General features: G+C 39.9%; 1 protein-coding gene across 5 annotated transcripts in view; it reads right to left on the minus strand.

Annotated features, from left to right (window-relative positions):
- The window catches only part of KCNIP4 (potassium voltage-gated channel interacting protein 4), a 1,326,525-nt gene that overhangs the window by 88,112 nt on the left and 1,220,551 nt on the right, over positions 1-17,862 (minus strand). For all 5 annotated transcript variants that reach the window (NM_001076935.2, XM_005207804.5, XM_010806038.4 and 2 more), the window contains one exon: positions 16,810-16,934. In NM_001076935.2, the coding sequence (NP_001070403.1) occupies positions 16,810-16,934 (125 nt within the window). The remainder of the gene's footprint in view (positions 1-16,809; positions 16,935-17,862) is intronic.

The raw sequence follows: 17,862 nt of genomic DNA on the forward strand, positions 1-17,862 counted from the left end.
TGGAAAGAATTTGTACTTAGGAAACTGAAAGGAGTCCAACATGGCTAAAACATAGAAAATGAGTAGTGTTGGGTAGAGATGTAGATGTAGTTGTGGGTCGGTGAACACTGTGGTCACCATCCCTACTTCACTCCTGACTGCTTCCCTGGAGCTTCCCAAGTGCTTCTCTCTTACAGAGCTTGGGTGCTCGTGTCTTCATTCAATTTTCTGAGCTGCCTTAGATGCTGCCAAAGACTTCTTTTTTTACCCTTCTTCTTAGCCAGGCTAGGTTTCTGTTGCTTACCATCCAAGAGCCTTTACTGATATAGATACTTCTCTGTCTTTATCTTGTTTTCTTTCTTGGCATCATTCAACATATTTCCTACTTCCTAGAGGAGTATGGTCTCTAGGCTGATGTGATTCCATATTCTCCTGGCTTCATCCCCATATTTCTGTGCTTCTTCAATTCGTTTTTTTTTTTTTTTGCTGTCTTTGCCTTGTTCACATCCCAAGCCTGAATTCTCTATTTTCTCTTTTCAGTCATTCCCAGTGGTTAAGAGCATGGGCTCTGAAACCAAAGTGTATTGGTCCAAATTCCAGACTTGTTCATTGCTGGCTGTGTGACCCTAGGAAAGTTACTTAACCATTCTGTGCTTCAGTTCCTTTATTATATCATATATTATAAAGCTTACTTTATAGGGCTATTCAGGCAACGAAGGGAATTAATTACCTCTAAAGTACCAACCTAGATAGCATATTGAAAAGCAGAGACATTACTTCGCCAACAAAGGTCCGTCTAGTCAAGGCTATGCTTTTTTCTGTGGTCATGTATGGATATGAGAGTTGGACTGTGAAGAAAGCTGAGTGCTGAAAAATTGATGCTTTTGAACTGTGGTGTTGGAGAAGAGTCTTGAGAGTCCCTTGGACTGCAAGGAGATCCAACCAGTCCATTCTGAAGGAGATCAGCCCTGGGATTTCTTTGGAAGGAATGATGCTAAAGCTGAAACTCCAATACTTTGGCCACCTCATGCAAAGAGTTGACTCATTGGAAAAGACTGTGATGCTGGAAGGGATTGGGGGCAGGAGGAAAAGGGGACGACAGAGGATGAGATAGCTGTATGGCATCACCAACCTGATGGACATGAGTTTGAGTGAAGTCCAGGAGATGGTGATGGACAGGGAGGCCTGGCGTGGTGCGGTTCATGGGGTCGCAAAGAGTCGGACATGACTGAGCGACTGAACTGAACTGAACTGAAAGTACATTGAAAAGAGTTTTTTCATCAAATGTGCTCAATACATGTTATTTTTGCTATAGTTGCTACTAATCATCTATTCTCATGACCCTATATGCTGGTGACTCTTAACTTTATATCTTCAGTCCCAACTACCAACCATAGTAATTTATAAAACTTTATGAGACAAACTAACTCTGAACTTTTGGTCCCTGACCTATTCAACATATTTATCCCAATTTTCTGTTTCTTAGCAAATGTTTTCCATTTGTGTAAGTCAGAAAACCTGGAATCATCTGTATTGTTACTCTTTTTCTACTGGTCACTTTCAATCCATCATCAAATTCTGTCATTTTTATTTTGAAAATAAAATGGTCAAACACTTTCACTTTTAACCTCCTTTACATCTGAAATACCACAATTTTCAGTCCATTTCACCATCATATTGTGTCTAGACTCCTGCAGTATCTTCCTTACTGCTTTTCTCTTCTTCATCCTTCCCCCTTGATCAAACCCTTTACTGCCAAATAGAGTGTTTTAAAAACACAGGTCATGTCAGTCTCCTACTTAAACCATCAGTGGCTTCCTATCATACTCAGAAACAAATCTAGCCTACAAGACTCTATGTGACCTGCTCCATGCCCACCTGGGGATGGCCTCACCTTATGAATCCCTCTCTCCTTCAACCTCAATCATGTTAACCTCCCCTTTCTTAAGACTTTCACTCTTGCTGTTTCTTCGACTGGGAATAACTCTTTCTTTGCTCTTTTCATGAATGATCCTTTCCTTAGGGCTTACATAAAACACCTAGAGTTAGTAAAGATCTTTTGTATCAGTCAGTGGAGTAGGACAGAGAAGGCAATGGCACCCCACTCCAGTACTCTTGCCTGGAAAATCCCATGGGCAGAGGAGCCTGGTAGGCTGCAGTCCATGGGGTCTCGAAGAGTCGGACACGACTGAGCGACTTCACTTTCACTTTTCACTTTCATGCACTGGATAAGGCAATGGCAACCCACTCCAGTGTTCTTGCCTGGAGAATCCCAGGGACTGGGGAGCCTGGTAGGCTGCCATCTATGGGGTTGCATAGAGTCTGACATGACTGAAGCAACTTAGCAGCAGCAGCAGCAGCAACATTGGAGTAGGAAATGGCAACCCACTCTAGTATTATTGCCTGGAAAATTCCATGGACAGAGGAGCCTGGCAGGCTACAGTCCATGGGGTCACAAAGAGTTGGACAGGACTGAGTGACTGAGCATGCATCCATGTATCAGTTAGTGCCCTTCATGGAAACAAAATTCAGAGAGTGAGACAGAGGGTGGATTTTAAAGTATTGGTTCATAGGACTGTGGGACTGGTAAGTCAGAAATCTACAGGCAGGCTGGTAGGCTGGAAACTCTGTTACAGTCTTGAGGCAGAATTCCTTCTTCTCTGGGACCCCTTAGATTTTGTTCTTGAGTATTTCAGTTGATTGAGTGATGCTAACCAGATTATCAACTTCCCTGGTGGCTCAGATGGTAAAGCGTCTGTCTACAATGTGGGAGACCTGGGTTCAATCCCTGGGTCGGGAAGATCCCCTGGAGAAGGAAATGGCAATCCACTCCAGTACTATTGCAAGGGTCATGCACTTTAAAGTCAACTGACTGTAGATGTTAATCACACCTACAAAAATAGCTTCACAGCAACATCTAGACTGGTATTCGAGGAAACAATCAAGCACCTAGGCCTAATCCAGTCAACAAACAAAAATTAACCATCACACTTTCCAGGTCCCCTATGCCCACATATGAGTCTCACTCACAGAATTCTGTCTGTCTCCTTCATGAAATATACCACAATTTGCCCTTAATTATTTTTTACCTTTCTTATTAACTACATCCTTCTTACACCCAACTCTAGTGTTGAAAACAATTCTCTTTTATTCATAAATACATATCCAATATTAGCAAAGTACCTGGCATATAGTGAGTATCCAGTAAATGATCAGTGCTTCAGACATGTTTATGGAAAGTATTTACAACTGGGAGGAGCTTGAGATGAGAAGTTTTGACTCAATCTCCTAAAATTCTATGGTAGTTGGAATGTCATAAATTAAGCATAATTCATTAGAATGGGCATAGTTAAGGAAATTACTGATTCTGTCTCATTTTCTTTTGACATTCCTTTGTAGTTCTCTCAAGCTAAATTATTCAGCACAGATTTCTGAGAATATATAATCTAACACACTCAACTCAAATGTAGCATTGAGAAGACAAAGTTTGGCAACGTTTTATTTTAATGAAGATTTGAATGCCTGCCAGGATCACTGGAATAATTGCCATTTGGGTTTATATTAATGAACACATTGAAGTGGAATTGTAAAAAATGGAAAAAGATCTGACTTTATGGGGTTGGTTAACCACTAGCAACTTGCAGTGATGAATGGTGCCCTGGATTTGTTGTTAGTTTTAGCCACAAGACACTCAAAGTTGCACAGCAGGCTCTTTAAGGAACATGTACTGAATTTGAAAAAATTATTTATTGGGCTCCCAGTGATTTATTTGTATGAATTAATTAGTTCATCCAAAGAGATGAGAAGGAGTAATACTGTTAAAGTTGATCCACATAGCATCTTACCACCACCGTGTGCTTGGGTTCTGGGTCATGAAGACTGGGTTTCTTGTACAACAAATAGTATTCATAAACCCTTAGAGAAAGCAGCTCCTGAACTTGCTGTGTATTCATTTCTGATACTGTGCTAAGTGAAGTAGCAAGCCTTGACACACTCAGAAGACAATTATTATTATTTTTAAAAATTCTTGATGCCTCAAGGGATATGTGAGTTTGAGGTCAGTAGACACATGACTCCCAGACTAAAAAACTTTATCTCAGGAGGATTAATTAAACTAACTTGAGAAATCTGTAGGGTTCTCTAGAAAAATTCAGTAGAATATTTTATTGATTTTTGCAGAGTACTGGTTGTTCCTCTAAACCAGATTCTCCCTCTATCCACATACACTGCTATCCAGGTAGAGACGACATTTCTTAGCTTCCCCTGACAGTTTATGTGGCTACTGAGCCCATGGGATGTAATGAGAGTGACATACATACACACACATATATATACACATATATCTTTTTTGTTACTTCTAACTTGGCACAATCACCTGCCCCTGTCTATGGCTCTTTCATCTTCTCTCAGGATAGTAACATGAAAATGACCTAGTTTACACAATGCAGATGCAGCCAGTAGCCCAGCCAAGGGATGCAGGGCAATGTGCTGGAAGGAACCTGGATCCTTGAATGTCCTGATGAAAGAAAATTTCCCCATCAGCCTGGACCAGCCCTCCTGTGACTTGAGAGAAAAATGAAAATTTGATCTTTTGTTATGGGAAAAAATCTAGAAGATTTTGGAAGTGTTTCTAGGAAATATTTGCTTCCTATGAGAGTTGTTCTTATGCAAGTTGTTTTTTAAAATTACGTGCATCTCTAGGTTGCATTTTATGTTTAAAACATTGCAGTTTATGTTACATCTTTTGATTTTTCACAAAATCTCAGTCAGGATGTCATTAGGAGAAATACTATGTCAGTTTCTCCAATAATTCAAAACAGAGTGAAATCAAACAAAAACAAAGTGCACTCTTTCCCAGTGCGTCCTCAGGGCAAGGTGCGGGCAAAGACATCTTACGGAAGAGCTTCTAGACAGTACCATGATTCAGAGAGACAGCAGGAGGACGGTGTTGCTAATGATAATAATAATGATGGGAGTAATGATCATAAATCTGCTTTTGGATTGTCATCACGTGACAGGTTCTGTCTCTGTGTTTTACTTCCATTATCTTTGCAAAACATCTGTGAAACGATGTTTCTCCAGTTTTGCAGATGACATAAGTGAAGCCCAGAGAGGTCAAGTCTCTTGCCCAGTGGCAACCAGAACTGGCAACCAGAACTAGTCACATTGACATTTTACTCCAGAATACGTGCAGTTTTGTGCAGAGATGAGTTACCTCTGCAGGACTGAGAGTGCTGTCCTTAAGAGAACTTTGCTTGCAAGGTTGACCAGGAGACTGGGAGCCCATATGGTCATGCAGGTGAAAGATGGCAGCTGTGTGTGTGTGAAGAAGCAACCGTGTAGAAGGGAAGGAAGGGGTAGATATGAGATATGAAGACTGGACAACTGACTGAACGTGGAGATGAATCAGAGGCAGGAGCTTCTAAGGGAAGAGTTCAGGAAGATATTTGAGTTTCTAGGTGACCAGACCAATGGAGAGAACATTTATTGAGAAAAGATAGGTTTAGGAGGCAAAGATCAGTTAAATATCATGCATATGTATTTCACTTAATGAAAGCAAAAACTATTATTTAGATATTATATAGATGATACAGAATGAATTTTATCTGTGATTAAGGTCTAATACTTTAATTCCAAAATCAATTTCTGAGTGGTACCATGAGCCAGATGCCTGGAATTATGAGTGGAGAATATGGAGGTGCATCAAGCTCAGGGACATGGTCTTTAGGAAGCTCACAGATTAAACAGAAATAAGAGTCTTAAGTCTACTTTTTATTTCTTTTTTTTCTCGAGTTCTAACTTTTGTTTGTTTGTTTATTCGTTTGTTTGTTTTGTTTTGTTTGTTTGTTACTTTCATAGAGGGAGAGGGGGAATGCTGGGTAGAGTTGTTATGGCCCTTCAAGGGTGAATCCCTCTTTGAAACAAGGATGGAATATCATGCAATCCATAAACTGCTGCCTTCCCTATGGGGACTCCCAAACAAACAAAGAGGAGCCTGAGAGTTGGAAAGTCAACCCACTAGACTGAAGTGTCCCCAAACAGGGAACTTCTGGTCAACATGGATATAATGGTTACTTGAAAGTAAAATTAAGTGTTCATGATTAATTATTCATTGTCAGTTAAAAATAATTAATCTTTAGGATATATGTCAAAAGAATCTACCCCTGCTTCTGCCACACCCACATAAATACATGCCTATAAAAATTACCTAGAAGAATAAAGAAGAAAATTAATAGTTACCCCAGCAAGGTGGAATGGAGAGCTGATTGTAGATAGGACAGTTACATATTTCAATTTACACCCTGTTTGCATGGCATCTTATTAGGTTAAGATAGAAAAGAAACAAACCAGGAAGCATTCAGTTGCCCAAGTATATATGTCACATAAATGCATGTTTAATGCAATATATTTGATATCACAGGTCTACCTTATGAATTTTAGTTACCCTAGTACTTAGAAGAATGAGAGGAAAATACTAAAGGACTTTAATGTCTATTTTTCACATTCTAAATGAAAGGGATTATGCAGAACATTTCTCATTATCTCCTCATTTATATCAGTATTAATGTCCTGAATCTTCAAATTAAAATTTGATGCCCTGAGAGGCTATCTGCTCATGGTGAGAAATGGCAGTTGAAAGGTTTGAGCCCAGAAGAGCACATGGACCATGCCAGATTTGGGAGTCAGAAGGACAGCCATGTTTATCTGCTCAGACCTGTAGACAACCTTCTCCTCAGAAAGCCCTGCTTCTTGGAAGTCTGACAGGAAACTCTGCTAGGGCATAGAAAATAACATTTTCACTGTTCTTATACCTTGAATCTAAAGTACATGAGTAATACTTTGCACTTAAGGAAGAGTTTTATCTCACTCTTTCAAGAGCTGTACAAAACCAATTATTACCCACCTCCCTTCATGATTGGAAGGGAAGATCTTAATCCCTAATTTGCTGACAGGGAAACAGAAGCTGCCAGGGATGAAGCGATTTGCTGAAGGTCACACAATCAGTCTATAAAAGCCTCAAGACTAACTCTGAGGGCTTGTAACAAAAGAGAAATTGCCTCATACAATTAGCAGCTTATTTTTCTACCCTAATCACCTGATTCCACTCTTTTCCAGGCATGTACAAAACTCCCAGCTTCTCCCTCTCCACCATAAATGGGATTTAGAGCTTTTAATGTTCATGTTCTTTGTAAAAATGTAGATCTCTATAATTTCACCCTCAGTTCCCTTAATCTATTTTTAAAGTGCAGAAGTTCTCAAATCCTTCGAGAAGGGTGGGGATGCCCCATCAAAGAATTCTCCTCTCCTGCTGGTTCATTTGGCTATTACATCAAATCTTTTGTAGAAATCAGGAGGAAAGGCTAGTGCTACTTTTGGGAAAATACGTAAGATGTCTGGATTGCAGGCATAATATTGAGGGTGGGATTAACTGTGCTTGAAATTTACTTCAGACTGAATTTAGCCATTTTAACCCATAAGCGGTTCCTCTTTCCTCACAAACACCACTGTGATGGACACCATGCAAGTGTGACTCCCTACAAATCTTGCCCTTTTTTATCCCTTTGCCTTGAGTTTTGGGATGTGCAAGGGTGATGGGAGATGTTAGGTCCCTGATTATGTTACTTTAAATAAGACTCTGATTTAGTAGAGTAGAGAGACTCTCTTACTGGCTTTGAAGAAGTTAGCTTTCATGTTATGAAAAAGTCTCTGATAGGGCCATTGGTAAGGGACTACAGACAGCTGCTAGGACAGTGGTCCCTAACCTTTTTGGCATCAGGGACTGGTTTTACAGAAGACGATTTTCCCACAGACCAGGGTGGGGGGATGGTTTCAGGATGATTCTCAAAAGAGGTGAGTAACCTAGATCCCTTGCATGTGAAATTCATAGCACGGTTTGAGCTCCTATGAATTTCACATTACTCAGGCAGTAATGTGAGTGAGTGATGGGAAGTGGCTGTAAATACACATGGAACTTCATTCACCTGCCTCCAGCTGTTTAGTCCAGATCCTAACAGGCCATGGACTGGTACCATTCCGTGGCCCAGGGTCTCGGACCCCTGCACTAGGAGATGAGTGGTCCCAGGTTGACAGCTAGCACAAGAGTGAGGACCTCAGAAATACAATCACAAGGAAACAAACTCTGCCAACAACCATATGAGCTTAGATGAAGGCTCTTAAATCCGGAAAGAACCGTAGCTTTACCAATAATTGAATTATAGCCTTATGAGGTCCCAAGCAGAGGACCCAATTAAGTCATTTTTGGACTCCTGACCTTCAAAACTGTGACATAATGAATGTGCATTTCTTTAAGTCACTAAATGTGTGATAATTTATTACACACAGTAGAAAACTAATATAGACATCTTGTACTTTTAGACATAAAGAGTATTAACACAACATTTTTAGGGAAGAATGACATTTACAAGTATTAAAGTGATACCTCAAAGATGTATTTGAATTTAAAAGATACTTTGACCTATTAAAATTCAAAATAGAGAAAAGGAAGCAGGGAAAGACTTGGAACAGGAAGTAGCCAGGTGTCCAAAACTTATTAAGTCTAACTAGTTGCAAGTATCTTTCATCCTGCGCCTTGAAAAATGGGAAGAATATGCTGTAAATTATTAATTAATGAGAGGAAATGTCCAAAAGTCATAGCCATATGAAAAATTAATGCTCAGAACACCATTCATTATCACCTAGTGCTGACTGAAATTATGCTTGATTTTGAAAGAGAACAGCAAAGCAAGTTTATGAGTTATGTATATAGATTCTTGTATGACCTTCTAGGTCAGTTTTTTTCAAATGCAACTTTCTGTTAGCAGTCTATTAAAATGGGATCTTTCAAAAATTAAGACTTTAAAAAAAAGATTAGTAAGCATCAGCTGAGATTTAACTGAATCAGAGTCATCTGAGGTAAGACCACTTACACACACCATCCCACACACCAAAGGCTTAAGATTCCAAGTAGTCATTTTAACTACTAATATTTGCCATTATTGGGCTCATCACAAAGAGGTCAATTCAGTGTGTGATAGAAGCAACTTTATGGCTACAATCTTATATATCTTGTTCAGTGGTTCTCAAACTTGGCTGCACATTATAATTACCTGGAGAGCTTTATAAATCCTGATGCTCAAGCTTCTTCTGGGAGCAATTATATCAGAATCACCAAGCATAGTACCAGTTATTTGTAGTTTTTAAAGTTCCCTGGATAATTGTAACATGAAATTGCTGATGTGTAGCTAACACCTTACATCTTTCCACATACTTTTTAATATATAATTATGTAGCTCAAAACCCAAAACCCTGGTGGGGGATATTTGGGTCAACCATGACTGCCCCACTTTGATGGAACATAAAACTGAAGTTGACTGTTTAGGGCCACACTATAATAATTCTTTTTTGCTGAACTTCATGTTTACTATCTTAATTTATTAAAAAAACCCTCTAAAACATCAAAACAAGGCAAAGTCCATGTAATGAAGTTACATTATCCTGATTTGTAGAGACGAGGACAGAGAGACCACTGACTCGAAGGGATCTCCCTAGACAAATCAGATATGGACCTGAGTCTGAGTGACACCAATGTTTCTGATGTTTGAACTGTACTTGCGAATCTCAATGTATGGTCCCCAGACCAGCAGCATCAGCATTGCTTTGAAACATATGAGAAAGGCAAATTCTCTACTCCAATCTCAGACCAACTAAATCAGACTCTTTTGAACTGGGGTCCAGCAATCTGTTTTAATAAATCCTTTATGTGATTCCTGGCACAGTAAAGACTGAGAAGCACTGTACTGTATTCTTCATTTCTGTCAGTAACCTGCTTTTGAAGACCCAGTTTAGCATGTGGTAAGAGAAATTAAAATGTGGGGATAAGATATGGTGAGGGGCTAAGGAATTCTCTCTCACTATCTTCTTTTACTCCGATTTCCCACTTAAATTAACAATATATTTTGGAGAAATGCTATCAGATATATAGGACTGGGAAAAGGCTGGGTGGGGGGCACTCGCAATGTTTACTTTCAGGGATGTTCAACTACTTTCATATAAATACAGCTGTTTTAAGATGTTGATGAATAGTTTATCCTTTTAATCAAAATATAAGAGTTTTAAAAGGTTTCATTAAAAGTGAGTATCTTGGGTCTTTACCTTTCTATTCTACACACACTGAGGATGGCACGCTGACCCCCTCAACACCAGGCTCCTAGCCTGGACTGAGGATCATTGGCACTGCATTGGCATCCTGCTGGTGAGAGCCTGATTCTAAGATAGAATGTTTGAGAGCGAGGGGTAGAGATAGGGACAGACACGCAGACAGAGGGAGACATCTATCTTTAGGACTGACCAGGCGAAGCCCATTCCTCACCGTCTGATCCCAGCCTAGGCTGGCTCCAGAGGCCAAGGCTCTCATCACACTTGTTTGCACCATTGTCTTCAGTCTGGGTCCCCGCCCACCCCACCATGAGTTCCTTGAGGACCCTTTACCCTCATGAAATGTTTCTGTGGGCACAAAGTCTGGAAAGCACTGGTCTGGGAGTCTGGTGCCCCACAGGTGCTCAGAACATGTTTACCATCTTATGAGTGATGATAAAGTTGAAGACAGCATGGTCTCAGGGTAAGTTGAGATAATCTGCTATGAAGAACAGTACACAAAGGTACCAGTAGCTACAGAAGGACTTGTGGTAAGACTGTATATTTCTGCCTCCCAACTCCACATATTGCTGAAGCAATACGTGAACTGTGAACTTCCAGTTGTTCAAGCTGGTTTTAGAAAAGGCAGAGGCACCAGAGATCAAACTGCCAACATCTGCTGGATCATCGAAAAAGCAAGAGAGTTCCAGAAAGACATCTATTTCTGCTTTATTACCAAAGACTTTTATGCCAAAGCCTTTGACTGTGTGGATCACAATAAACTGGAAAATTCTGAAAGAGATGGGAATACCAGACCACCTGACCTGCCTCTTGAGAAACCTATATGCAGGTCAGGAAGCAACAGTTAGAACTGGACATGGAACAACAGACTGGTTCCAAATAGGAAAAGGAGTACGTCAAGGCTGTATATTGTCACCCTGCTTATTTAACTTCTACATCATAAGAGTACATCATGTGAGTACATCATGAGAAACGCTGGCCTGGAAGAAGCACAAGCTGGAATCAAGATTGTTGGGAGAAATATCAATAATCTCAGATATGCAGATGACACCACCCTTATGGCAGAAAGTGAAGAGGAACTAAAAAGCCTCTTGATGAAGGTGAAAGAGGAGAGTGAAAATGTTGGCTTAAAGCTCAACAGTCAGAAAGCTAAGATCATGGCATCTGGTCCCATCACTTCATGGGAAATAAATGGGGAAACAGTGGAAACAGTGTCAGACTTTATTTTGGGGGCTCTAAAATCACTGCAGATGGTGATTGCAGCCATGAAATTAAAAGACGCTTACTCCTTGGTAGGAAAGTTATGACCAACCTAGATAGCATATTAAAAAGCAGAGACATTACTTTGCTAACAAAGGTCTGTCTAGTCAAGGCTATGGTTTTTCCAGTAGTCATGTATGGATGTGAGAGTTGGACTGTGAAGAAAGCTGAGTGCCGAAGAATTGATTCTTTTAAACTGTGGTGTTGGAGAAGACTCTTGAGAGTCCCTTGGACTGCAAGGAGATCCAACCAGTCCATTCTAAAGGAGATCAGTCCTGGGTGTTCTTTGGAAGGAATGATGCTAAAGCTGAAACTCCAGTACTTTGGCCACCTCATGCAAAGAGTTAACTCATTGGAAAAGACTCTGATGCTGGGAGGGATTGGGGGCAGGAGGAGAAGGGGACGACAGAGGATGAGATGGCTGGATGGCATCACTGACTCGATGGATGTGAGTTCGAGTGAACTCCGGGAGTTGGTGATGGACAGGGAGGCCTGGAGTGCTGCAATTCATGGGGTTGGCAAAGAGTCAATACAACTGAGTGACTGAACTGACCTCCACATTGGAGAATGTTCTAATATAGAAGGAGTAGCTTATGGTTCAGGGGAGAGGAGTGAAAATTGCAGGAGCAAAGTCCCTGAGAAAGTTTTAATAAAAGGCAGGAGATCCTGAACGGACGTGAGGGACTGAGTGCTGTTAGGATCATGTATGCAGAAGGGATGTTAAAGAATGCCTGGTCAAAGACAGGTAGATTAGGCTTGGAAAGTTCTGAGACATCTAACCTGATTACTTGCAACTTCTTCATGAATTATTGCAGGTTGCTCATTAGAATGCAGGAAGTTTGCTAGTGATTGTGGAGGAGTAATGTAGTAGTATAGGTAGGATGACAGTAAAAGTTGGAAGCAATTCTTTCATAGTCTTTAACTTAAAATAAATAATTTAGCATGATCACTTCATGACAAATAGATGGAGAAATAATGGAGACAGTAAGAGACTTTATTTTCTTGGGCTCCAAAATCACTGCTGATGGTGACTGCAGCCATGAAATTAAAAGACACTTGCTCCTGGGAAGAAAATCTATGACAAACCTAGACAGCCTATTAAAAAGCAGAGACATACTTTGCTAACAAAGATTTGTATAGTCAAGGCTATAGTTTTTCCAGTAGTGGTGTACAGATGTGAGAGTTGGACCATAAAGAAAGCTGAGCAATGAAGAAATGATGCCTTCAGACTGTGGTGTTGGAGAAGACTCTTGAGAGTCCCTTGGACTGCAAGGAGATCCAACCAGTCTATCCTAAAGGAAATCAATTCCAAATATTCATTGGAAGGATTGATTCTGAAGCTGAAGCTCTAAGTACTTTGGCCACCTGATGCAAAGAGATGACTCACTGGAAGACCCTGATGTTGGGAAAGATTGAAGTCAGGAGGAGAAGGGGATGACAGAAGACGAGATGGTTGGATGGCATCACTGACTCAGTGGACATGAATTTGAGCAAACTCCAGGAGACGGTGAAGGACAGGGAAGCTTAGTGTGCTGCAGTCCATGGGATGGCAAAGAGTCAGACACGACTGAGCGACTTGACAACAACAACCTAGGGTTGGACAACCTCTTGTACTGGGCTATGGGTTGTTGCAGGAATAGAACTTTGACTTACTTTCCTGTGTTATCACGCAAGTAATACAGTTATCATCCCTCCACATGACATGCCTACATTTGCAGGACTCATCATTTCCAGAGAAGCTTTGGGATTATTGGAATATTTGACATGGAGCTAAATGTTATGCAATTAATTTATTTACTTATATCAATTTTAACAGCTTTATTGGAATATAATTTACAAATCATACAATAGACTCCTTGAACATGAATATGCCAGTGATATTTAGTATATTCACAAAAGTGTGGCCACCATCAACACAACTTAAGAATTCTTAAGACTGTTTTAATCATCCAAATGAGAAACCCTGCTGCCACACCCCTACAAATGCACTGTCTGTCAATCTTTTCTCAGCATTTTACATAAATGCAATCATACTTTATATTGTTCTTTATGACTGGCTTCTTTGACTTAAAAAATATTTTAAAGGCTCATCCATGATGTATTTCATTTTTTATTATTGTTGAAAAAATTTGTATGAATGTAGCATATTTATTTATTCAGTTTTCAGTTCATAAATATTTCTATTTTTTGCACTTATTGGCAATTATGATTAATGCTACAGTGAACATCATATACAAGTTTTTTTTGAGTATACATAAGTTTTTATTTCTTTGGGAGTATATACCTAGGAGAGGAATTTCTGGGTCATATGGTCACTCTTATTTAACTTCTGAGAACCTGCCATATTGTTTTAGAAAGCAGCTGTACCATTTTATACTCTAGCCAGCATTGTATCTGGCTTCCGACTTCTCCACACTTGTTTTTATCTGTTTTATTGTAGACATCCCAGCGAGTATATAGTGGTATCTAATTGTGACTTTGATTTTCATTTTTTGAAACTAATTATGTTCAGCACCTTCTCATGTGCTCATTGGCTATTTGTATATCTTCTTAGGAGAAAGGTCTATTCAAGTCCTTTGCCCATTTTTAAATTGTGTTTCTTGATTTTGGATTGAGTTGTAAGATTTCTTTATGTAGTATGGATACATATTCCTTATTATGTATATGATTTACAAATATTTTCTCCCATACTATAGGTTGTCTCTTCAAAAAAAGAATGAATATCTCAATTAGTGACATGGAAATGACTTTTTGATCTTAAGGACTTGAGATAATTGGTGTTCAGGAACCCAGTGGTTAATTTCCTTTCTCTGATGCTAAGCTGGTTCAGATTGCTGTCATTCTGTAAAATAAGAGTGTGCTGCTTTAAGGCCTCTCTTGCTGTATATTAGACCACATTTGAGTTGTACTCTGACTATAAGAAAATGAATGAAAATTAAAGGGTCACTCTTCTTTTATTTATCAGAGACATTGATTAGTAATATTTTGAGCAAACTATGAAGCCCATTCATTTAAAGAATTATATAAAATATGCTTTGGGCACATTCAGATCTTTTGGATATTTTTCTCATGGGATGGAGTAAGGGAACAAAAAGCTAATGAAGAAAGAATAGAAAAATTAAAGACTGGAAGGAAGGGGAAGAAGTGAAAATGAGGAGACAAGAGTTGACATGAAGAAGAGATAAAGGAACTAAAAGAAGGAGAGATTGGAAGAATGACGAAATAGAGAAGGGATCAGGAGGATAGGAAAAGGAGATGAAAAGAGGTCAGGAAAAGAGAGGGAAGGGGAGCAAAGAAAAAGAAGACAGGCAGGCAAAGAAAAAAAACAAAGCAATGAAACAATGCAGACTTCAGAGCCTGGCCAATTTTTCACGAAGGGCCACTTGTAGAGGATAGACTGCAGAGATGCTGGCTCCGAAGGTTGATGATGGCAGTAATCGTGATTCCAATTTGCAACAAATGGTATGAAAGGCAGCGGGACCCCAAATGGAGAGCCCTACACTGAAGGCAGTGAAGTGATAACACAGAAGTAGTGGAGGAATGCAGGGATGCTGAGAGGTTAGTTCTCTACTTGACAACCATTTTGCATCTGATGCGTATTCCACTGTTGCAAAGAAAAAGAAAAAAAAGCTTATTTATCACAAGATCTCTCATCTGGAACAAGGAAGTTTGGATGTTCACAGGAATGCCTTTAAAGTTTTATTCTGTGATGAGCTTTAACTTAGCCTTTACTTTTATCCAAGACTTGGTCGTTTTCACCTCTTCTCTTCCTCGTCCTCACCACTCAGTGGGTTGCTGCTGTCAGTGGTCAGTGCAACTGACTCATATCAACTTCTTCCTCTCTCTGGTGGCTTCCCTGGTGGCTTAGACAGTAAAACGTCTTTCTGCAATGCTGGAGACCTGGGTTTGATCCCTGGGTTGGGAAGATCCCTTGGAGAAGGAAAGGGCAACCCACTTCAGTACTCTTGCCTGGAAAATCCCATGGACAGAGGCGCCTGGTAGGCTACAGTCCATGGGGTTCCAAAGAGTCGGACACGACTGAGAGACTTTAATTCTTGAGCCTAATTTTCAAAGCCCCTTTCTCTTTATACCTATTTATTTGTGTGCATCATCTTGATAGATTATATATTACAATGTATAATATAAGTCCTGCTTGTGTGGGGTAAGCACCTAGTTCCATTGTATCCTCTTCCTCACCACCCTAGTCAGTCCCCACAAAGGCTGTCAGAAGAACTGCATTTCAGAGAAGCAGTGGAAGGGAACATTTAGGAAGCGCAGGCAAGGAGAGTGGTGAGGAACGGAAATGGGATGGAGAAAGAGTCCATGGATTCAGAGAGAATAATGGTGGAAAGTTGCATGCAATATGCATGTTGGATCCTGATAAAAATATTCTGAAAAGGCAACTAGTTTTACAAATTCTCCAGGTAAATTTTTGTATGGATACTGTAGAAGAGGCAGGGTTTTTCATCTGCATGAGGTTGGACAGAGAGAGCATTGAGATGGACAGATTGAAAGAGGCTGGCATCATCAGAAATCTTTGGACACTATAGATTCCTACAGACCATGGAATGGGGACTGTAAGGGAGAAGATGTCAGGAGGAATCAAGGCAATTTCATCTAGTTCCCAAGGGGCACCTGTAGCATGTGTAACTATGGTTTACATACATGTAAGAGTGGAATACCTGTTGGGCTGCATATGCCATTTAATATAAGACCATTTACTACTTTGCAGGATGAATTACTTTCAAATAATTTCTTGACAGCAAGTGTTCTCTCCCTATTCATAACCAGCAGTATTTATCTTAATGCTAAGCACATAGCAAGGCATCCCTAAGACTGTGTGCTTGGCAGATTGCCCAGTCCACTTCTTGACTCTCACCCTTGCCCTTTGGTGTGCAAGGAAAATCACAGCTCTTGAAGATGTTCCACTCAGGAGGGAGCATGATAGATCCACCTGGATCATAGAGAACCAGAAACAGGGACCTACCAACACCTGTGGTCCAGAGCCATGGTTAACATGGTCTTTCAGAAACTATCAAACTTATCATGACTTTTCTCCAATGCCAGGAACAGAGTTTTTTGATGGGCCCCAATCTACACACAACTAAACTTATAGATGTTAGAGCTTGTTGAAATTATGGCAATATAACTGAAAGGGAAAAAGAAAATCCTAACTAGGAATTGAATTGAGTAAACCTTTCTTCTGTACTCATCCTTGATTGATTGTATGAGAGATAGTGTACCAAAGTGGATCAAAGTCCAAATGGCCATCAACAATTTTCATATGTAGAAAAGATTGATAAGAAGTGTACATATGCTGAGATATCACAGAACTGCACATTTTCTACTTTTCCCTCTCATTTCTCAATGATCCTCTGAGAACTGTGTGAAAGCAGTCAGAAAGAAAGTTCTTACATTCTTAAATCCTCTGTAAAGAATCTGGAGCTCCTTCTTGGTAAATTTGCTCTGGGCTTCCAGAAGCTCGAGAGCCTCGGGCCGATGCCTGACGGTGGCCATTTCCAGTTCATCTTCCACGCTGTCTGTGGAGGAAAACCAAAGTCTTAAGAACAGTCACTGCTCACCAATGGGTATTCACAACAAACAGGAAAATGGAATGAAATGCTTACTGGATGCTTGTGACACTTCCACAGGAAGGATTCTCACACTGCCAATAAAGGTCTTTATATTTCCCAGGATATACAGTATTAAGCTAATTCTACAGAATAGTTTTTCAAACTTTCTAGTCATTAAATATCACAATATGAACATTTTTACAATATAGATTGAAAAGTGTAAAAATTATGAACAATCTTAAAACCTCAAAACACATTTGAGGTTTTTAATATATATATATACACACACACACATATATATAGACTTATATATAGATACATATATACACACTCTTGTGACCCCATGAGCTGTAGCCCACCAGGTTCCTCTGTCTGTGGTATTGCTCAGGCAAGAATACTGGAGTGGGTTGTTATTTCCTTTTCCAGAGGATCGTCCTGACCCAGGGATTGAACCTGGATCTCCGACAATGCAGGCAGGTTTTTTTAACCAACTGAGCCACCAGGGAAGCCCTATATATACTAAGTACTAGTGATAAAAATGGAATTTTGTTTAATAACAGTCAGTACCACACTTGTATCATGCAACTATGAGGCAGGACTCCACTAATACACTCTGAAGATTCCATTAAAATCAAGTATTTTGCCAGGGGCTACAAATAGGTCAATCAGATTAGGTGCTGAATTGAGTAAAGGACTCCATTGCTGGTTTGACTGGCATAAACCCAGCCTTCACATGGGATGGACTGGAGCCAAGGGGAGCTTCTGGCTATACCGCACTGTGCAGCCAAGGGAATCCATACTTATGGATAAATGCTAAAATATTGTACTTTGCTTTGTGAAATATATATACATATAATTTCCCAAAGATTCTCTACACAAAAAAAGAATTTTGTGT

This window comes from Bos taurus, chromosome 6 (assembly GCF_002263795.3).
Source record: "Bos taurus isolate L1 Dominette 01449 registration number 42190680 breed Hereford chromosome 6, ARS-UCD2.0, whole genome shotgun sequence".
NCBI lineage: Eukaryota > Metazoa > Chordata > Mammalia > Artiodactyla > Bovidae > Bos > Bos taurus.